The 22,728-nt window shown below is 47.8% G+C and overlaps 1 protein-coding gene across 2 annotated transcripts; it reads right to left on the reverse strand.

Annotated features, from left to right (window-relative positions):
• Nucleotides 1–12,916: 12,916 nt before the first annotated feature.
• SLC38A5 (solute carrier family 38 member 5) lies at nucleotides 12,917–22,552 on the reverse strand. 2 transcript variants are annotated; one of them, XM_049643772.1, is made up of 16 exons: nucleotides 22,475–22,552; nucleotides 20,991–21,044; nucleotides 20,835–20,910; nucleotides 20,298–20,413; nucleotides 20,120–20,193; nucleotides 19,400–19,492; nucleotides 19,197–19,275; nucleotides 17,402–17,484; nucleotides 17,053–17,111; nucleotides 16,818–16,955; nucleotides 16,529–16,608; nucleotides 15,786–15,886; nucleotides 15,411–15,526; nucleotides 14,462–14,606; nucleotides 14,264–14,367; nucleotides 12,919–13,799 (listed from the first exon to the last, which is right to left on the reverse strand). In XM_049643772.1, exons 2-16 carry the CDS (start codon nucleotides 21,041–21,043, stop codon nucleotides 13,698–13,700), a joined length of 1,419 nt encoding a protein of 472 aa, XP_049499729.1. In that variant the 5' UTR covers nucleotide 21,044; nucleotides 22,475–22,552; the 3' UTR covers nucleotides 12,919–13,697. The 2 variants fall into 2 exon arrangements, with proteins under 2 accessions (XP_049499731.1, XP_049499729.1); XM_049643774.1 differs by lacking the exon at nucleotides 14,462–14,606 and having other exon boundaries at nucleotides 12,917–13,799.
• Nucleotides 22,553–22,728: the final 176 nt, after the last annotated feature.

Raw genomic sequence — 22,728 nt, forward strand, 5'->3', positions numbered from 1 at the left:
CTCAGTTGTTTGCTCCTTTCGTTCTTCTGCACAGAGCCTTGTGCATATGTGTGAGTGTTTCTTTAGCACGCAGTCTTAGAAGTGTAATTGTCGTGTCAAAGGGCTCATTCATTCAACAAACACCTATTGAACATGTACTGTGTACTGAACACTGCTCTAGGTGCTGGAAAGACATCAGGGAACAAGACAGACAAATGTCCCAGCCCAAATGGAGCTAACATTCTAATGGGTGATGTTTCCAGTTTTTATTTTGATGGACACTATACACCCCAAATTCTGGGGCAGGTGCTGGTTGGACACCTTGGCCTTTGCTCTCTGTAGGATCTCCTTAGTAAGGGGCTGGGATGGTCCATTTGGAAGTCTGTGAGAGGAGACAGAGATAAAACCATCAACTGGGGAATGTAGAAGAATAGAAAAAGGAGTGGTCCCCTGGAGAGCATATGGTGCGCAGGAATGGAAGAGTCTGCTAGTCATGATGCAGGAGAGCAGCAGATGGAAAAATCCACTGGACAAAAGTATGAAATTGCCCATCAAGGGTCTCATGACCAAAGTTTTGAGGGCTGGGGAGGGGATGAAGAGTTGAGAATGGGAGAGTCTCCTCCTATACATACCATTACAGACCACATAATCAGCTCTGGGAAAAGGAAGAGGGGAGTCTTTGGGGGAACAAACCATTGTGTGGTACATTAAGGGATATTAAGGTTGCCAAGAGAGGTCACCAAGGTGACTTGCATTGGACATCAAATACCAGCCCCAGATGGAAGCAGGGTTGGTGCTATTTTAACCATCCACTGCCCATCACCTCAGCCTCCCAGCAACCACCCAGCCTTGGCAGGTCTCTACTCTTCCGCTGAGGCTTCCATTTCCCCTACCTCTGCCTTTGTTCCACCTCTGGACCTGTCTCCTCATCCCAATAGATTTGGATCCAAAGCAGGGAGAAGCCATAAAGCCACAGATGATTGGGTCCTGAGGAGACAGACAAGAATAAAGGCTCTCCTGGGGGTCTGACTGATCATTATGACTCGAGGCTAAGTCCACATTTGCTGGGCCGGAGTTGGGTCTGCCCTCTCCCATGTACACACTATGACAGCTGCAGGGTTGCTGTCCTCACATCAGCCCTGGGGCTGGGTCTCCTAAAGCCCTGGGAGTTGGTGGACCCTACTCCGGAGGACTTTGCCCTGAGAGATTGAGAAAACCTCAAAGAATCACCATTCATTGGAGCTCTAGACAAGACAGACAGGTGAGGAATAAAGCATGGCCAAGGGTATAGACAGATAGGGATACATACATGAACTCTTTCTGACCAGCATGTTCCCCATGATACAGCCTTCTTCACAGGGGTGACCCTCCCCACAAAGTCAGCTCCTGGGGAATGTGTATTGAGGGCATCCTTGTTTACCTGCTTCTTTGAGAATATTATCCTGTCACTTGTCACACCTCTGGGTGGGACAAGTCCCAAATCCAGGACTTCACATCCCAGGACAAGAACACCATCTGCAGGAATGGGGGAGGTCTGGTTCACTGGGGTCTTCTCAGCCCACCTTCCATAATAACCATATAAAGTGCAATTAATATTCACTATGCATTTAATAGATGTTATATACAAATAGAGAGAGATTATACACAGAGACACTGGCAGATGTCAGACTTCTTGCCAGAGTTCCTGTAAATTGCATGTGTGGGATGGATGGGCTTAGAACTCACTGAGACTTCAGACATTAAGGAGAATAGGTGTGGGGGTACCTGGTGGCTCAGTTGGTTAAGCTTCTGACTCTTGATTTAGGCTTAGGTCATAATCTCACCGTCTGTGGGATTGAGCCCCGCTTTGGGCTCCGCACTACTGACAACGCAAAGCCTGATTGGGATTCTCTCTCTCTCTCTCTCTCTCTCTCTCTTTCTCTGCCCCTCCCTGCCCTCTCTCTCAAAATAAATAAATAGGTAAACTTTTCAAAAAAGGAGAACAGGTGTGTATTGGAGGGGGAACATGAATAAGCTTCAGGTTCTGTCCCAAGTCTCAGAGTAGAGGACAACATGGATGGCCTTGAGGGGATAATGCTAACTGAAATAAGACAGAGGAAGACAAATAGCATGATTTTACTCATACATGGAATCTAAAACAAAACATAACAAAAAACAAACAACACAAAAACAACCTAATAGAGAACAGATTGATAGTTACCAGGGGGGGAAAGGTGTCGGAGGGTGGGCAAAATGAGTAAAGGAGCTCAATTGTATGGTGATGTATGGTAACTAGACTTTTGGTGGTGATCACTTTGTAGTGTATACAGATATTGAATCATAATATTGGTACACCAGAAACTTATGTGATGTTATATACTAATTTTACCTCAATAAAAAGATTTATTCTCCTTAGGGAGACACATGTACTTGTGGGAACAGTTTTTCAGCCAGTGAAATAGGCCAATGATGCCTTTGACAACATTTTATGTGTTTTACCATTTTATCTAAATATTACTATCATAAAATGCATGAAAGTTTCATTGTAGGGTGCCTGGTTCAGACTCTCTGTAAGCAGGTAGGGCATGCTGAATATTCCTCTTTGCTTTGGCATGACTAGCCATGGAGCAGACAGACTAGAAATGGTCCCTTCTCACGGAATCTGGCTGGCTCAGCCAGTGGAGCACGCGACTCCTGACCTCAAGGTTGTGAATTCAAGCCCCACGTTAGGGGTAGAGATTACTTAAAAATAAAATTTTTAAAAATGGTTCCCTCTCTACAAATGCATTTCTCTCCTTCATTATTACTATGGAAGGCTGAAGGTACCCCAGGCTCTGATATGCTTCTTTCTCAGCATTCCCTACATGCATCCTAGGGGACTTTCCCATGTAGGAGGTAGGGAGTTCATGGTCATTAGTGTGCCATCTGCCCAGTGTAAGTAAGGGTGTTGAAGGTCCAACTAGCCGTTTAGCTGTGAGTGTAGTTCTTGATTTTTTATCCATTTTACCCTGTTTGAAGTTTCTCCGGATATATTCTTCTCTTCTTGGTTGTTTCCTCCTGCTCATTTTGGCTTCTGGCTCCCTTCCCCCTTGAAACTTTCATCTGAGCTACTTTCTGTTTTTAAGGAATCCTTCACAATTTCTGGTCCCCAAATGGCATCCTTTCTTGTTTCCTGGTACTCTATACAATTTTTTTCTGTTATTTCAGTGGAGAGGTAGACAAGTTTGCTCAAGCAGCCATCTTCAGAACATCTTTAAGGGTGTTTTTTAAACTTCCGAGTAGAAACCGTTGTTTTACTTTTATTGTGTTCAGAGAATGTCCCTTGCATTTTCTACATTTTGAGGGGCAGCTTCAAGATTTATTTGTGGCCTATTACATGGTCAAATGTATTAATGTTCATGGGTATTATACAGAAAGTTGGGCAGATTCCTGATTATTTACTTTCTTTAATGAACAGTTATTGGAGTTGCACCTTAGAGGCAGAAAGGGCTACTGTCAGCCAATCTATGTAAGTGTTGGAGGGGAATCTACCAATGAACTTTTCAATGAACTCACCTGATGATTATCCTAAGGCCCCCCCCCGCCCTGCTCTTTGTCCTTTTTGACTCTGAGTTTGGACTTTTTCGGAGGCTTTGTTACAAAGAACAGCTCTTGCCTCTGGTGATTTGAGGTGTGATCTTGTCTCCTTGGACTTCTCTCTCAGTCTGATCCCACCTTGTTTCTATCTTCCAGGAGTGTTTCAGCATTTCTGGTGGCCCACCAGCACCTTTTCCCTGTACTGTTAAGAATGTATCCTGGGACACCTGGGTGGCTCAGTTGGTTAAGCGTTTGACTCTTGATTTCAGCTCAAGTCATGATCTCATGGTTTGTGAGTTCAAGCCCCACATTGGGTGTGGAGCCTACTTTAAAATTTTTTTTAAATTATTGTATATAATATTTTGTAACCTGGCTATGTGCAGGTTCCATTGGGGATATGCTTTTGGGTTGTTTTGTTTTGTTTTGTTTGGCTTATAACAGCAAACATTTTATATGCTCAGGATCTTATGGGTTAGCTCTTTGGGTTGGGCCAGGTGGTTCTTCTGCTGGTCTTGCCTGGGATCACTCATTCGACTGCAGTCAGTTTGCAGGTTGGTAGGGTGCTCAGCTAGCCTGAGTCTTTTTGCTTCCTGTGGTCTAATCCTCAAACAGGCCAGCCTGGGCTTCTTCACATGGCAGGCTTAGGTCCTCTGAGACCTGCTCCTTCCCCAGGCTCTGCTCTGCAGTCTCTCTTGCACCAATGCTAGCACAGGACTCAATGTGTTTTATTCCCCAAAGGAAAATTCATTTCACAAGGCAATATCATTATAAAAGGACAATTTATTGAAGATTTCATAGAGAAGACTAGTGGAGGTGAAGGAAGTATATATTTTACAGAGCTGAGCAGTTCATTGCAAAAATCACCTAAACTGCCTTCCTTACCCCCAAAAAAATCACCCTTAAAGGGTGCCTGGATGGCTCAGTCAGTTAAGTGCCCAACTTCAGCTCATGTCATGATCTCACAGTTTGTGGGTTCGAGCCCCACATCAGGCTCTGTGGAGCCTGGAGCCTGCTTCAGATTCTGTGTCTCCCCCTCCCTCTGCCCCTGCCCAGCTTGCATTCTGTCTCTATCTGTCTCAAAAATATATTAACATTAACTTTTTAAAACTTGCCTTTAAGCTATTCTACTACTGTTTCTGTAGCTGGGGTATTGTGGTACAAGAGTACCTGGCTCCAGGCATCCTAAACAGACCAGGTTCGGCCACTCGCCACTGACAAAACCCAATGCCTGAGAAACGAGTGGTAGTGGAACAAGAATGGAAATGATTTCAATGAAGCCAACACCGGGAAGACAGCAGACTAGTGTCTCAAAGACTGCCTCCAAAATGCCAGAAAGTTCCAAGTTATATAAAGAAAATGTGGGGTAAAGGCGAGTGGGTAAGTGCAGGTGGGCAATGAAGGTCAAACTGATCATTGTCTTGGGGTCAGTCACATGGGGTCTTGCTGGCTCAGGGCAGTCCCTATTGCTTGGGGAGTGTACTTGCAGTTCCCATCAGGGGATGCTTTTGCCCTGGGGTCTTCCACCTGAGCTAAGAGACAAACAGGAAAGAACCCAACTAGAAAGCTCGAGGTCAAAATAGAGGCATCTAAAGTCCTCTTTCCATTCTTCTATTCCTTCTAAGACAGGGAAACTGAAGGGGCCCCATAATATACTGCTTTATTCCTGCCTCTGTTCTTGCTAGGACCTATACCCCCTCCTTACACACGCCTTATAGAAAACGGTGTATGTACTCCTTGTAAAGGTCATGGAGTTAATGATTTCTTTGGAGTCTTCCAGTACAGTACCTTTCCAGACCACTGACTCCAGGCCTCTGCCCCCAGGGCATAAGTGACTTATAGAGGACACCTGAGCACTTATCCCTGGGTTTTTTCGGTATTTTATTTTATTTTATTTATTTTATTTTATTTTGAGAGAGAGAAAGAGCACAAGCGGGGAAGGGACAGAGAGAGACAGAGGATTTGAAGCAGACCCTGGGCTGACAGCAGTGAGCCTGCTGTGGGGCTCCAACTCATGAACGGCAAGATCATGACCTGAGCCAAAGTCGGACACTCAGCTGACTGAGCCACCCAGGGGCCCCGCATTCATCCTTGTTTTGACTAGTTCCTGGATGCCTGAGAGGACAACATACACCAGATCTCCATCCTCAATAAAAACCTCAGACCCCAGGGGCAACTGGCAGACTCAGTCGGTAAAGCATGCCAACTCTTGGCCTTGGGGTCATGAGTTTGAGCCCCACGTTGTGGGTAGAGCTTACTTTTAAAATAAAATAAAATCTCTTCCTTAAAAAAAACTGCAGACCCCAAGCAAAAATGAGACTCTCTTTTCCTTTCTAGTCTCCAGACATTCTACTGTACTCTATCACTTCTACTAATCAATAAACTCTGCCATCACTTCCTCTTCAGTTCTCCATTTCTATTCTTGTGTGAAGCCAAGGACCCTCTTGGCTGGTCCTGTGGGATCCCCTCTGGGTCCTCGGCCCCAGCCAGCATACATCACCTCCATCTATCCCGAATCCTCATATTTGCCCTTTTTCTCCTTTGGACAATTTTACTCTGCTCAGACTTGGGTTCTCCACAATCAACACTTAACATGGCCTTCACAAGTTCCAATGACCATTGTTTAAGGCCAGATTCCCAAAGAAACAGACTTTGGGCATATAGGATGTCTCCAGGCAGATTATACAAAGAAATGCAGCTCAGAACTTTGCATGAAGAGAGGGAGGAAGGAGAGACTTGATCTGCCCAGCTCACTCCCGGATCCTTTTCTTATTGGTCAAAATGCACCCCACAGGCATGAAGGCATGAACTCCCCACATTTCCAGATTGCACCACCTGACCCCTTTGACAGACGTTTGGGAAGCCAGATTACACACTTTTGAGACCCAGCATTTCATACAATCAGAAGTGATGGGAGGAGCCAAAAAGCCCAGGCGTGCAGCTCACTGGCCTGGCTTTAGAGCAGCATCCAAGGGTGAGCGCTAAGTACTCCCAGACAAGTCCTAAGTTCACCTGGTAGTTGTACTAGCCATCTGTGCTAGCTAATTGCCTTTATCCACTATCTCTATGATAAGCAGGTGCTTACAGCTTGGAGCCAAGCACCTAGGTGAAACTCCCAGGTGACAGGTAAATGGGAGGCTTATCTTCTTTGACAACCACATTTCAAAGAGATGGCTCAAATGCTCTTATTAAGAAAGGCATTCCATGGGGCGCCTGGGTGGCGCAGTCGGTTAAGCGTCCGACTTCAGCCAGGTCACGATCTCGCGGTCCGTGAGTTCGAGCCCCGCGTCAGGCTCTGGGCTGATGGCTCGGAGCCTGGAGCCTGTTTCCGATTCTGTGTCTCCCTCTCTCTCTGCCCCTCCCCCGTTCATGCTCTGTCTCTCTCTGTCCCAAAAATAAATTAAAAACGTTGAAAAAAAAATTAAAAAGAAAGGCATTCCTGGGTTATAGGCTGGCAACAGGCTTATTTAGCTCTTAAAAAGATGTACAGACATATCAAAGAGGCAGAGAAAGATTCAAAATCCTAGGTTTCTCAAGGAAATGCTTGAAGAAAAGTGAAGGAGGGGAAGTCTCTTTCCCTTTTTTGGCAACAGGGAAAATTCAGTTTTGTGTTTATTTACCCTAACAATGTTCCTCTTTGGTTATTCTTTTATAGTGACACTACCATTTTTATTTTTTAAAATGTATTGATTTATTTTGAGAGAGAGAGAAAGCACACAAGTCAGGGAGGGGGAGAGAGAGAGAGAGAGAGAGAGAACCAAGCAGGCTTCTCACTGTTAGCACAGAGCCCAATGCAGGGCTTGAACCCACGAGCTGTGAGATCATGACCTGAGCTGAAGTCCAACATTTAACCGACTGAGCCACCCAGGCGCCCCAACACTATTAAATGGAGATATTTAAAATATCTCCATTGCCATTTCTGCCTTTCTCGGGGAGTTTGTAGCCACCAAAATATTCAGTAAACCCATAGTAAGAGGCAAAGGAAAGCAACCATCATAATTACAATAGAATGAATTTAAAAGTTCAATAAATGGGGGTGCCTGGGTGGCTCAGTCAGTTGAGCATCCGACCTCAGCTCAGGTCATGATCTCACAGTCCATGAGTTCGGGCCCCGCATCGGGCTCTGCGCTGATAGCTCAGAGCCTGGAGCCTGCTCGGATTCTGTGTCTCCCTCTCTCTTTGCCCCTCCCCCACTCGCGCTCTGTCTCTCTGTCTCTCTGTCTCTCTCTCTCTCTCTGCCTCTCAAAAATAATAAAAGAAAACTAATAAAAAATTTTTTCAAAGTTCAATAAATGTATTTAGCTAGTATATTGAAAGTGAAAAAAAATAAAATAAAAAATAAAAGTTCAATATAATACTCACCCTTGGTGATGGAAGGGAAACCTTTATGCCATACCAGTGATGAATGGTTAAAGCAGATTCTTGCTTAGTATTGTGCAAAAATTATCCTTCCTCGCACATTCATTTTACTGCTGTGTGGTTGCCTTTATTGCTTGGACTTTCTCTCTGTCTTTAAACTTCTGACAATCTGTATGCCTGAAACTGTCTCTATTCCACCTTATATAAAAGTTCCTTTCTTTCAACACTTTGGAGTTATTACACCCTAGTCTGCTTGCATCCGGTATGGTATTTTAGAAATCTGATGTCAGTTAAATTACTTTTGCTTTGTAAGTAAACTTCTATTTCTCTGTAGATGTTTTAAAAATCATTTTGGGGGGGCACCTGACTGGCTCAGTCAGTGGAGCACGTGACTATTGATCTCAGGGTTGTGAGTTTGAGCCCCATGCTGGGTGTAGAGATGACTTACAAATAAACTCTTTAATAAAATAAAATGAAAATACTTTTTGTTATCTTTCATAATCTGGAATTTTACTGTGTCTAGGGGAGTGTATATATGTGCATGTCTTTATCTATTCTGTTCAGCATACTATGATCCCTTTAAATCTGAAGTCATCTAAGTCTGAGATATTCTCACTCATTTTTTTAATTTAAGCATTCTGTCCTTACGAGGCTACTATTAGATGGGTCTTGACATGTATACATCTATCCTCCATATTAATTAGCATTTCTTTCATTTACTCCATCTCTATCCATTCCTCATCACGTTTCTTGCCTTTTCAAATGCATCTGTTTTAATATCCAACCTAGCCCACTGAATTATTTATTTGAGAAATTAATATCTAGTATTCCTAATAGTTCTGTAAGCAGAAAGAGCTGGGGTCCCCAGAAAAAGAAAAACAGACACAGCTTTCTTGACATAAGAAGTTATTTTAGGCCCCCAGTCGACTTGTAAAAGAATATAACAAACAGTCACTATCAGTCCAGGAGATAGTCTAATCCCACTCAAAAGTGAAGACTGACCAGATGCATGCTGAGTTATCTTTGCAGGATCTAAACCCCTTTAAGCACTCAGAGACTGGATGATCTGGAGCCAGAGAACTGATGATGCTGGCCCTTGCTGGCCCTTGTGACTTTGACCTGGACTCAGTCACCTTAAAATTACTTTTGCCCCAGTTCCGTGCTGTAATTCCCTATTGTGCAAGCCCCTTCATAAATATGTATGCACTCTTAGCTTAAAACTAACCTGGTTTTAGGGGCACCTGGGTGGCTCAGTCAGTTGAGCATCCGACTCTTGATTTTGGCTCAGGTCATGATCTCAAGGGTTCGTGAGTTCGAGCCCTGCATTGGGCTCTGTGCTGACAGCATGGAGCCTGGTTGGGATTCTCTGTCTCTGTCTCTCTTTCTCTCTCTCTCTCTCTCTCTCTCTGCCCCTCCCCCATACTCAAAATAAATAAATAAGCTTAAAAAAATTAACCTGGCTTTAGTTGTTGGAGGAGACACTGCTTTGGGAAATATCTCTGGTGTTCTCCTATACCTGTTGCAAGTAAAACCCTTCCTTTTCTTATTCTTTGGCTTAGTTTTGTCTTTTAGCTAGACACCTACCAAAAGGTGAACTCGGGTTCAGGTAAAAGTTCTATATAACCTTCTGGGAAGATATGTAGCCTGGACATTCCTTGTGGGTTTGAGGGTTTGGAGGTTGGTATGTCAGGGTAGAGAACTTCTAGAGTTGTCCTCTGGGCTCAGCTAATCCTTCTTTTCCCTCCCCAGCCTGTGACTCCCCAAAGAAACTTCCAGGACTTCTGCACCAAGTGAGGATGTAGAGGGGCTTCGGTGGGGGGGGGGTGTTATTTGTTGTAGTTTCCTAGCCCAGAGGGTGAAGGGAAGAATGCCTGCCTATATACTGGCTAGCCTGACTGCACATTTTCTATGAGCTTTCCAACCCCACTCTGCCCCGATGTAACCATGCCTCCTCAGACTGGCACTGGGCCAGCCCTGACACTTTTCTGCTTTGTGGTGCTTACAGGACAGGTAATGAGCCTTCCAAAAAATATAAGGAGACAAAAGGACACAGTTAGAGAGCTCCACCTCAGCTTATCCTCCATCGATGACCTCTGACCTTTTCCCACTCTGGGCCATCGCATCCCCGACTGGGGACCAAACCATCAAGAGTTTTGTGACTGGGAAGTATTCTGAAACCTGACCAGCTCCTTACCTCTTCTGTGGTATCTGCTTTTGCTTGTTCAACATCTTCATCTATAGCTACATTTACATTTTATTTATTTATTTGCTTACTTACTTATTTATGAGTTTGTTTATTTTGAGGGGGGAGGGGCAGAGAGAGAGGGACAGAGAGAATCCCAACCAGGCTCCATGCTGTCAGCACAGAGCCCGACACAGGGCTTGATCCCACACACTATGAGATCATGACCCGAGCCAAAATCAAGAGCCGGACACTCAACTGACTGAGTCACCCAGGTACCCTGCCTTTACATTTTAGCAGACATTTGAAGTCATTACTTAAGACAACAACAACAATAGCTGAAATAGATATACCAATTACCATGTGACAGGGGCTATTCTAAGTGCTTTACATATATTAACTCACGTAATCATCATAACCATCCAGTGAGTTCAATAACTATCCCCAGTTTACTCTTGAGTAGACTGAGGCACAGAAAGATTATGTGACTTACACAAGGTCACACTGCCAGTAAATTGAGAAGCCAGAATTTGACCATGTGCAGTTTGACTCCAGAGTTTACACTTTAAAAAGCAACTGTTCTACAATTCTACCATTAATTTGCATCTACAGTCATCCCTTAAACAACATAAGAACTCTCTTTTCTTTCCTCTTCCTCCCCTCATCTCCCATGTTTATATTACCTGGAATTTTAGTTCAAGATGGTGATCTTTAAATTTTACAATCAAAACTTATTTAGACTTTTCAATGAATGTTACTATTTTTCCCCTCACCATTGCTTACCAGAACCCCCTTCTGGCTCCTTAATCCAGTTTTCTTCTGCTGGATCACATACCCTAATAATCCTTTAAGAAGGGGTAGGTGTGTGATGAATTTTCTGAAATATTTTTGCTCTCATCTGGATTATCTTGTCTAGATACAGGTTTTTTGAAATATAGGTTCAAAGTTATTTTTCATCAGCTCTTTGAAGAACTCCTCCACTGTATTCTTTCTTCTCTCTTTTCTCGCTGGGGCCTTTCAGGATTTTGTTATCGTTTAGGATTTTATTTTTAACCTAGAAATTTTATTTCTATGGTGTGTGTGTGTGTGTGTGTGTGCGTGTAAATCATGCTTAGAATTTAGTGGCTCTTTTCAGTTTGATGATTGTCTTTTTTCAGCTCAGAAAATTCTAGAACTATTTCTTCAAGTATTGCCTTCTCCCCACTGTCTATTTTCTGTGTCTGAAGCTCCTATTTGATGAATGTTGAAACTTCTGGGGCCTATCCTCCATTTCCTCTATTTCTTTCATACTATCTACTTCTTAATCCTTTGTGCTGTAATGTGAAGTAATGCCATTGCATGAACACATTTTTTTTTCATTGAGCTACTCCAGTTTCTCTTATTGATCTGCAAAAGCTTGTTTACACATTAGGGATAATTACTTTTAATTTGTCGCATATTGTAGGAGACCAGAATATGCCACCCCAAAACATGCCTCTTTGGCATAAGGATGGCTTTGAGCTGATCATTCTGAGAAACAGCAGATAGAAGCTCAGGTCATGATCTCGCAGTTTGTGGGTTCGAGTCCTGCGCCAGGCTCCATGCTGACAGTGTGGAGCCTGCTTGGGATTCTCTCTCTCTTCCTCTCTGCCCCTTCCTGACTCGCATTTTCTTTCTCTCTCAAAATAAGTGAATGAACTTTTTAAAAAAATAATAAATAAGCTTTTTAAAAAAGCCAGCTTGTTGAGCTTTAGTGTTGAGCCTAGTGGCAGTAAGGAATGAAGAGTGAAATAAGAAGGATACCATATTCAACTACAGTCAACTGCCCTATTTCTAAATATAGAGACGAGAAAGATTATTATCTGTGGTGGCTTGCACATGCATTAAAAATTATCTGGGAAGATAAACAAAAAGTCTCTTAAACATCCAGAAACTTCTCTCATAAAGAAACACATGCGAATTTTAACAGCAATACCATTTTCACCTAGTAGGTTGGCAAAAAATCCATGTCTCATGACTCAGGATGTTGGCAAGGCTGTGGTGAAATTGGCACTCATACACATTGCCAGTGGGAGAGCAAAATGGCCATGCTGGCTCCTGTTGGACCTGCCATGCTTGTTTCTACCTCAGGGCCTTTGCACTTGCTGGGGCCTCAGCCAAGAACACTTTGTCTAAATAAGCATGGGACTCACTCCTTCTTGCCAATCTAGGACTGACTCAGCTCCTTGTCTGCTCGACAGTGAGGCCTCCCTGACTACCTCCTCACTGCCCCCTGCACACCACACTCACATCACTTATTTTCCTCACAGTGTGCATCTTTTTTTAAGCTTATTTATTTATTTTGAGAGAGCCAGAGACAGCTTGAGAGGGGGAGGGATAGAGAGAGAGGGAGAGAGAATCCCAAGCAGGCTCTGCACTCCCAGCACAGAGCCTGACGTGGGGCTTGAAACCACGAAACTGTGAGATCATGACCTGAGCAGAAACCAAGAGTTGGACGCTTAACTGACTGAGCCACCCAGGCTCCCCTCTAAGATTTTATTTTTAAGTAATCTCTACACCTCACGTGAGGCTTGAACTCACAACCCTGAGATCAAGAGTCGCATGCTCCACTGATGGAGCCAGCCAGGAGTCCCTCATAGTGCTCATCTTTATCAGAAATAATTAATCTCTTTTCCTCTCTTCTGCTAGATCAGGGATCAGCAAATTTTTTTTTCTGAAAAGGGCCAGATAATAAATAGCTTAGGCTTTGTGGGCCATGTGGTCTCTGTTGCAACTCGTCAGCCCTGCTGTTGTAGCAATAAATAACCATAAACAATATGTAAGTGAGCAAGCATTATTGTGTTCCAATAAAAGATTTGCAGACACTGAAATTTAAATTTCATACTTTTCTGGTGTCACAAATTATTCCTCTTCTTATTTTTTTTTCAAGCACTTAGAAATGTGCAAACTATTCTTGGCTCAGGCCATACAAAAAGAGGCAGCAGGCTGCTGAATTTGGCCTGTAGGTCATAGTTTGCCTACTCTTTTGCTAGAACACCAACTATAGGGATTATTGTCTGCTTGATTCAACCCCAGCACCTAGAACAGTGCTCTCAAGAGGCTCTCAAGAGGTTTCTTGAGTGAGGAAGTGAATGGAACAATGAGTTGAGGAGTAGCAAGTTTCTGAAGGAGTGGAGAAGTGAGTGAATACTTGAGAGCCAGTTCAGTCCTACTCTCAGGGCCTTAGTTTACCCCTGTCTGAACCTAGGCAGACTCCCCCAAGAAGACGTAGAAAGAGATGAGAAGGCTGAGACCAGAGTTGCAATGCAGCATCTTTATTCTTCCCCTTTAGCTCGAGGGTGATCCTGACAAACAGCTTCTGCCAAGAGAGGCAGAAAGGACTGGGCTGGGCAAGGATTCCCCAAAGACCTGGTCTCCTCCTCCTCCCATGGTGTTGGGCTTAGGGCCATGATCCAAGCTCAGCATCCCTGGGGAGGAGGGAAGTGGACCACTCTACAACCTCCGCAGCCCCCTACCTCCAACAGCCATGATAATGGGAACCAGCCACCTCCACACACCAGGCAGGAGGGACCCAGGAGAGGGGCCCCATCTTCCTCCACGTGCACAGGAGCATGCACACGGGGGCCCAGGGAGGAGCAGGGCATGGTCAGTGTCCAGACACAGGGCTCTGGACTGTGGCCCAGTTGGCAAACATAAAGCCTAGACTGATTGCCATGAAGAGGACCCCCAGGAGACCAAAACACAGAGCCTGTGGATGAGAGGGAGACAAGATGCAGTTGGTTGGGTCTCCACACCAGAGCTCCTCCTGAGAATGTCCTTCAAGCCCTCCATCCCCTCCAGAGTGCCCCCATGCATTCCAGACCCTCCTGCTCCCTCCCCTTCCTCAAAACCAGCCCCTTCCTAAGAATTCTTCTTTCATCCTTCTAGAACACTTCAGAGAGTATTCTCCTTTATCCTCATTGAAAGTGCTCCTGACCCTCTTCAAATAGTACTCCTTCTGTTGTCTGTAGAATGCTCCCTCTGTCTTTGCAGACCCTGCTGGTACTCTGTCTGCTCAGCCCCTTTCTAAGGCAATCTCCTTCATTCTTCCAGACCACCTGCTCCCTTCCCCCCAGCCCCCTCTTGAAAATTTTCTTTTTATCTCTGGCCATCCAGGAGTGCTCTCTCCTCAGAATTCTCCCTCTTCCCCCAACCCTTTCCTGGAATGCTCACCTGGATCTTAGGCCAGGAGTAGAGGGGCTCCACCTCAGTTGGTACAATGCGGAGGTAGAAGATGCTAGGAAGGATGAAGATGAGGCTAGGGGCTGAAGTGGACCCTGAAGGACAAGCAGGAGGGACAGAAGCCAATGTAAGTTTGGGGTACCAGGCCCGTATTAGGTGGGGTCTGGGATTGGGGTTAGGGGTACTAACCAATAACCCCAAAGATATCCCGGATGGTTGGCACACAAATGACAAGAACATTGACCAAGACAAGCAGGATCAGGGCTATGGCCACGTGTCGTGGCCAGCTGAAGTCTCTGCTTGGGAAGAACAGCTGCTGCAGGGCCCGGCGGATCTGTGGTCAGAGTAGGGCAGGACACCAGTCAGGGCCCACGTGCTGCCTCCCCACTCCATGCGGTCATCTGACTTTAACTCCACCCTCCATCTGAGCACCCATCGTGCCTCCACCCTGTGTGAGATGCCTGATTCCCCCTCCATCTGACTATCTACATGTCCCCCTTGTCTGACCACCCATCGGTGCCTCCACCTTCTGAATGAGCATCCCGCCGCCCTTCTGACAATCCATGTGTCTTCCTTCTGTCTGATCACCCATCGATGCTTCTACCCACTATCTGAAATCTCTGCCTCCCTGTCTGACCACCCTCTTGTCCTTCCATTCTGTCTTAGATCCCTGCCTCTCTTTTGCCATCTGACTACCTCAGCCTCCCTCCTCTGTCTAGTCATCCCACCTCCCCATCTGAGAGCCTTGGCCCCCCTTATACCTCACTACTTCTGCCTCCACTCTTTTTCTGTCCATCCCTGTTTCTTCATTCTGAGTGTCCATCTCTATGCCTCTACCCTGTCTGAGTATTCCTGCCTCCCTCTTCTGTCTGGCCAGACATCTGTGCCCCCTCCCTCCAACTGACTACCCCTCTCCCTCTCATTCTCTCTGCCCTGACATCTATCCCCCATCTGTGTGACCATCTATTTTTGCGTTCTCTGTCCATCTGCCAACTTTGCCTTCCCTATCTGTCCATCCCTGCCTCCTCCATCCATAAATCCACTCCTATCTCCACCCCCCAGTCAGACATCCATGCCTATGCCTTCTACATCCATCCACATCCCTCCACTCCATGGGCCCACCCTCAACCCCACGCACAGGGAACAGCACAACTGGCACAGTGAGAGTCACGGCGAGCAACACGGCCAGGCGCACACAAAGGATGAGCAGGTCCCGCTGGCTGTACATGTGCAGCATCTCCGCCTCCATGCTATCTGGGATGTGGGACATGGGACATGGGATGCAGGATGTAGTGGGAGCACTAGGACCAGTGTCCCAGAAACACAAACCCATACACACACACACACACACACACACACACACAACCAACAAAATCTACATGTGTGATGTGCACCCTCTGTTTGGAAACTGATGGGTCCAGGGCACGGAGGAAAAGCACTCAGGTTCCTGCCCCAGCAGTCTGCCCACTCCCCACTCCAGCCCCCACCCAACCGTGGCCCCAGCCCCACTTACTGTAAAAGGTGAGGTATCCAAAGGTCGCAGTAAGCCCATACATGCAGAACATGGCCCCAATGGACACGTTGGCCACAGCCTGCATTCTGTGCTTGGAGGGCCTGAGTCATAGAGGTTATGGAACTGTCATGCCCAGACCCCTGGACTTGGTACAGGCGCTTCCAAAGTAGCCTGCACTCTCCAGAGTCCCCTTGTTCCTGAGCTGACGTTCAGCTGGTACATGCTGGGATGCCCATCTCTACCTCCCCTGTGTGATTAGCCAGGCCTCCCTCTGTCCAGCCATCTCACCCCATATGACCATCTTTGTCCATCTCCTCTGTCTGCCCATCTCTGCCTTTCCCTCACATCTGACCATCCATGCTGTGCCCCCATCTGATCATCCACACATCCCCCTACCATATAATCCCTGCTCCCTCTTTTGTTCACCCATCCCCCATTCTATCTCCCCATCCCCATCTCCTCATCCCCATCCACGCATGTTACACCCTCCTTCTGATCATTCCTGCCTCCCCACTCTGTCCATTCACACTTGTACAGGATGTTAAAAGTAGAATATTTAAGCCCTAATCAGTAAAAAGTCACCGCGCTGCATTCCCCAAGACCACTTCAACCGCCCCCCACCACCGGCACCAACTAGCCACCATCAAGCTACAGTACAAGGACCACTTGAGGGGCTGTCAGACATTATGACTCTCCTACCAGTTGCTGGCCCATCACATATGCCCCCTTGCCTGCCCACTCACCGGCAGAGCTCTGTGTAGATGGGCAGCACCTCAGGGTGACAGACGAAAGCAAAAGCCATAATGGGCACCGTGTAGAACATCTAGGGGAATGGCCCAAGTACATGAGGTTAGAGCCTACAGGGTTATATCCCCTCCTCATCCGCCTGACCCCACCATTGCACTCCATATAAGACACATGGAAGCCCCCCGATATCTGATGCCCAGCTCCACTGTGAACAGAGTGCACCATGTGACGGGACCAGAGGGCCTAAGTGTGGTGCAAGCTCCAAACACATGCCTGCACACCCACCTGTGAGTCAACTGTGAACATATGGGCCTCACAGCTTCTGTTGAGTCCCTGGATGGGAAGGGCCGTAGGGTTCTTGCTCTCCACTTCCGTCTCATTGAGACCTACAGGACAGTCAAGCTGGAACTTCTTATAGATGACCTGGGGGAGGGTGGGGAAGCGAGGTCATAGGGAAGGCTATGACCCAATGTTCCAAACTCTTGCTTCACTTTTTCATGTTCTTCTCTTTCAGACTCACCGAGATGAGAAAAAACAGCATACAGGTCAAAGAGAGACCGCTGGTATATCCCAGGTAGCCTGCAAGAGGTAATATAGAGAGCCTCAGAAATCCAGGGACTCCCTACAGCAAATATCAAGCCCCAGTTTGGCCTTCAAGGCTACCTCACCCCAGTTAGGCCACATGTTGCACAAGCTTTTACTTCTTCCTACCAGCCTCCTCTCCACAGCAAACTCCTATTTATCTGTTAGAACCCACATCAAATAAGCTCACCCCTGGTATTCCATAGCCCTTGAAAATGGGGATTTTCTCAATCTGGCTCCCTTTTTCTGACTCCACTATCCAATGAACAACACAGGAAGCCTCTTACCCAAGTGTCTCATGAGGGCCAGTGGCAGGATGATTAACACACTGACAATGATGATGAGGAGGTTTCCCTTCAAGAACCAGCCCCTAGGGAGACAGGTAAACACAGTGACTAGCTGCCTGCCAAAGAAAACTGTCAGGCAGACAGTCATAAACGACAGCCGGACACACAGATTTCTACCTGCAGTCAGGGGAGGTGAGCTGACATCTCAGCTGTGAGAAGCCATTCAGGTGGTCACAGTGACAAATGGCACAATAGGATTGACAGAAACAACCAGACTGATTATCAGACTGTCAGTCAGACACTGTCAGAGGGACACAGCTAAGAAAGAACACACGCACAGCTGGACAAAACTGTGCCATCAGACTCGCCAGCAGACATACAACCAGATGGGCAGAAAATGCCCCAAATCAGTGAGACTCACACAGTCCAACACAGAGTACCAGACACAGAGTGAGTCATGACCCTGGTGTGTCTGACAGGCAGAACAACAGTCTGATGATCTGGTAGTCAGGCAATGATGCAAAGTCAGACAAGAAGTCAGGAACACACACATGTGGTTTTTTGAACAGGTCAAGGTTTGTCAAATATCTAAAAGTAGCCAGGCCAACTTGGCCATATAGCCAAAGACCGAACTAGAGACAAAATCAGCCAGCTGGCTATACTGTTGGAACCAAGTTCAAAAAAAGAGTGGAAACTGTACAGATATTGGAGGGAGGTACCCAGGTAAGACAGTTACACAAAATCAGGTGAAAAACTGCTCATTTGTTCAAAGGAATTTTATTAATTGCCTGCTATGTTCCAGGCATTCACACACTATCTCATACACACAGTTACACAGAAATAAACCAACAAAGCACCATTGGCCATATATATACAGTGGGAGATAATTATAATAATTAGACACACCTAGTCACACAGATTGTCAGATACCTAAATGGCTTCAGAATGAAACCAAAGATCTAACAGGATACACAGAGTCAGCCATTATATACAAACAACTGAACAGATTTAGCTAGCAGATGGATCCAAAATCAAACATACAGTCAACTAGACGCATACGTAGAACATCAGTCAAACACACACGGCTGGAACCATAGTACAGAGGACATATAGTCAGAGTAGAGGATCACACATACTCAGCCAGAGAGAATTTGCCAGAAAAAAATGGTTGCCAAATTAAACACACAGGTGGGATTCTACTGGAACATACAGTTGGAGCAAATCACATATACGTAGTTGGCACCACAGTTCGCTGCACACACACGGTTGCAGTTAGTGACCGTGCACTTCGAGCTAGACAGATTTCCGCCAGCCTGATGGACCTTGAATCAAACAGAATCTGCTGGACAGGGAAAGTCAGAGTAAGCAAATGTCAAACACACATGGTTGGGATCGCAGCATTCAGAACACAGCTGTAGTCAGTTGTCATACAGCTGGCCACAGAATCTGCCAGAACAGCAGTCCAGAACCAAATCCACAGAGTTTAGGTCTACTTGATATGTACAGTCGCCTGGTCAGTATCAGAGTGTACTGGACATATGGAGTCGGCTACCTGACAGAATCAGCCAGAACAAGTCACAAAAATCAACGTGTGGTCTGCTGTATAGTCAGATCAACGGTCACACTTTCTGTCGGCATCATAATATGTTAAGAATCACAGTCTGACCAGACTGGCCAGCCCAACAATCTCTGAACACCTAGAAGTCAGCTGAGCACAGAGTTGAAGATGGCAGCCAGACCGCACAGGTAGAGTCAGTGGCCTGCAGGCCAGAGCTAAGGGGTGTTTCTCACTCACCCCTCAGGGTCCATGTCCAAGAAGGTGCCGATAACCAGAGGGAGTTCGGATTTGATGATGAACAGGTAACTGGACATGGCTGGTGCAGGTGGGGGGAGGTATAAGCAGAAGGATTCCCTTCATCCTCCCAGCCCAGCCTGAGGAAGCCCATCCCACCTCACCCTCTTCCCCCAAGCTGATCCCCTACATCCCAGAGTCCTCACCCCCAACATTGTGCAGACAGATCACCGCAGCCACCACTACTTTCCCTGCAGGCCCCAGCGCCCTCTGTCCCAGCTGCTCATAGGCTCGGATGCCTGGGGTAGGGAGACAGAAAGGAATGCACTGTGGGTCCAGGAGGCTAGGCAAGGGGTAAGGAACTGGGGGGGGGGGTGGAGGGAAGCAGCTGAGGGTCAGGGAGCTGAGGAACTGGGGCTTGGGGTAATTGGATCTGATTGATGGAAGCTGGAGATGAGGGTTAAGCAGTTAACTTGGGCTGGGCTTGCAGTGGAGCCTGGGAGGTGGGACTCTGTGACCAGAGAAAAGGTTGGGGACCAAATGTGGGTAGTGGGTCGTGGGATTCTTGGGTTGTGAAGCTGGCTTCCACAATTAGGGGGAGCTGGAGACTGAGGAATGGAGGTGAGAGGTGGAGTAATCTGGGTGTGGGGAGGGTCTGAGAAATGAGGTTTGACGCCAGACTGAAGGTGAGGGGTGAGGATTGAGAAGAGGAGATCTGGGAGCCCAGATAAGTTCTGAAGGCCAAGGTGCGGTTTGAGGTCTGGAGTCCAGGGAGTTAAGTATGGGGTCTGGGGTCCTGGGTCCAGGATCTGGGGTTCATGTGGTACTTTCAGAATCTAGGGTTTGGGTTAAGGTCTAGGGTCTCAGGTCAGTGGGGTAGATCCAGAGTCTGGGATCCAAGATCTGCGTTGAGCTCTGGGCCTTACCTACAACACCGGCACAGGTCAGCAGGAGATGGATGGAATATGAAGATAGAAACGCAATGCATAGCAGCAGGGCCCTGTGGCAGATGGCACAGCTCAGACTTGGCCCCCAGGCCTCCTGCATGTCCCACACAGCACCCCTGCTCCCTGGCCCAGGCCACCCCGGCCGCCCAAGACTCACAAGAAGAAGAGGACCCCTGTGTGAGCCATGGCATAGGCCAGTCCCAGGATGCCACTGCCCATGATGGCGTTGCTGAGATTGAACACGGACATTCCAAACGATGTCTTCCCTTCGAACTGCGGGTAAGGGCCAGGCCGGGCACACATGGGGAAGGAGATCAGGTAACGGGACCAGCGCTGGGGCCCAGGAAAGACTAGAGGAGAAGTGACCAGGGCGGGGAGAAGCCCAGAAAGGACTATAGGATGGAAACTAGGAAGGAAAAAAAAAGTGGAAGCCAGGGAGAAGCTGGGGAAGCAAGAGCTAGGAAGGAAGAACTAGGAGGAACTTTGGAGGGGAGCAGCTGGAAATGGAGAGGAACAGGGGAGGAGGGCGGAGCAGCCACCAGAGGCAAAACAGCGAGGGAGGAAAGTGGCTGGGGGACCTGAGCGGCTGGGGACAGGAAATAGCCAGGCAGGGAACCCCTGGGAAGAGGGAACAGTAGGGGAAGAGATGAGCTGGGCAAGGTGAAGCCAGGACAGATCCTGTGAGGTCACTCACATCCATGAACTCGACTGGCTTCCTCCCAGGAGCAGGAGGATGGCTGGGCAGGAAGCCCTCGCGTTCCTGCCTGTAGCTGGAGAAGGCAGGGAAATTGGGGCTGGTGAGAGGGTAATCCTGACCTCTAACCTTTGTCCCCCTGGGCCCCCGACTCACCCCAGAGCATCCGCAGGGAGGGCTCCGTTCATCTTTGGGTCCTGAAGTTCCATCCTGTGGGCAGAGAAATGGGGGTGGGGATCAGAGATGGGGGAGCTACAAAGTAGGGAGAGCTAGAAGAATAGGGTAGGGGGTCAGACAGAGACAGATGGAGAAACAGAAACAGAGGTGAGGCAAGAGGAACAGGAACAGAGGGATGAGAGAGACTGAGAGATAAATGGAGAGACTCGAAGACAACAGTGAGAGGACGACAGAAAGAGATGGGAGGCAGAGAAGGGAATCGGAGGGGGAGGGATGACAACAGTTACTCAGACAGGCAGAAAAAGAGGGCAGCGAGAGACAAATAGAGGGGGAGAGGGGCAGAGACTGAGAGAAAGAGAGAGAGAGAGACCGACCCCACAGCAGACGAGATGGCCGTTTGGAGCTGGGATAGCCTGTCCTTCCAGAACCCACACTCACTCTGTTTCTCTTACGGTCTCTTTCCTTGCCACCTCCCCCAGCCGCCCCTTCCCTCCACCCTCACCGCTTGGCCAAGCCTCTTACTCCTTACAGGGACACGTGTCGGCCCAGCTGCCCCACCCCTCCTAACGCCCCCTACCCCGCCCCCTCCCGGCCTGGGCCCCGAGCCGGAGCCCAGAGCTGATGCAAGCTGTTGCAGGAGCTGGAGGTGGGGGGCCAACTTGGTGACCTTAACCCCCCACCCCCACCCCATGCTGCAAACTGCCCTCCGCCACAATTCTGAATATCCTCACTAGAGGCTAAAGACAATTCTCCAATCGGAGCCTCCTTCCAGGGATAGAAGTGACCCAGGGACCCCCACTTAATCCCCCTTTTAGAGATTAGATTAGCATTTTTCTCAGACCCCTGTCAAGTCCTAAACACTCGTTCTTCTGGCAGAAATAACTTTAGAGACACTTCCAGACTTAAGATCCTTCTTGGTCTTGGGGTGTCTCAGGAACCTGCTCTGAGCCCTAATTTCCCCCTCCTGACGATGAGCTATCTCAGAAACCTGCATCAAAAGCCCCATCCCAAGGCCTGATGTGTTTCCTGGGGTAGAGGTGCTCCAGGAGGGGCCCCTGTCTTCTGGATGGAGTGTCTCTGAAGATACCCCCTCACCCCGCGCGCGCGCGCGCGCCCAGAGCTCACTTCCTGGGAGTGCAGTATCTCAGAAACTCCCATTCAAGGTCCCCATCATTGCTAAAAGTGCCTCTGGGAAATCCCCTCCCCAAGCCCCTAATCCCCTTCCTGGGAAGGGGAGGGCTCTCAAGGAGTCCCATCCTCAGTCGCGAGCACTCTCTGGAGACTCTCAATCACTTCTGAATTCACTTCCTGGGAGCTAGGTACCATTCAATTCTCCACTAGGGCTAAAAATGTCTCCAGGGGAACCCCCCTCCCCGCAGGTTCCCCCAGAGAACCTCTCCCAGGATCCCCACTCATGCCTCGGGGTCTCCGGAGCCCCAACCCGGCCAGTATCCCCTCCTCACCTCCCTGCTCCTCTCAGCTCCTGAAGCCACCGTAACTCACTAGGGCTCTGGGACCCCACGGCCCCGGCAAGGCTCCCCTTCAGCGGACCCTGCCCCCGCCCCGCCCCGTAGCCAATCAGCTCCTCCGCGCTTGCTAGGTGGCTAATCAGCGCAGCCCGCGCCGCATCTGGCCCGCGGATTATTTTTTTTTCTAGGAAGAACTTTTAATTTTAATTCAGTTTCCCTCCATCTGGCTCTCGGCTGAGGACAGGGGG

The sequence above is a fragment of the Panthera uncia genome, chromosome X (assembly GCF_023721935.1).
Source record: "Panthera uncia isolate 11264 chromosome X, Puncia_PCG_1.0, whole genome shotgun sequence".
In the NCBI taxonomy this organism is placed as follows: domain Eukaryota; kingdom Metazoa; phylum Chordata; class Mammalia; order Carnivora; family Felidae; genus Panthera; species Panthera uncia.

Excerpts from the sequence above, each read along its gene's own strand:
- SLC38A5 (XM_049643772.1), bottom strand. The coding sequence starts at position 21,043 with ATGGAACTTCAGGACCCAAAGATGAACGGAGCCCTCCCTGCGGATGCT. Across the intron at positions 19,493-20,119 it reads GACCTGTGCCGGTGTTGTAG|GCATCCGAGCCTATGAGCAG; the intron begins GTAAGGCCCAGA and ends TCCCTACCCCAG. Across the intron at positions 15,527-15,785 it reads TGGATACCTCACCTTTTACA|ATAGCATGGAGGCGGAGATG; the intron begins GTAAGTGGGGCT and ends CCCACATCCCAG.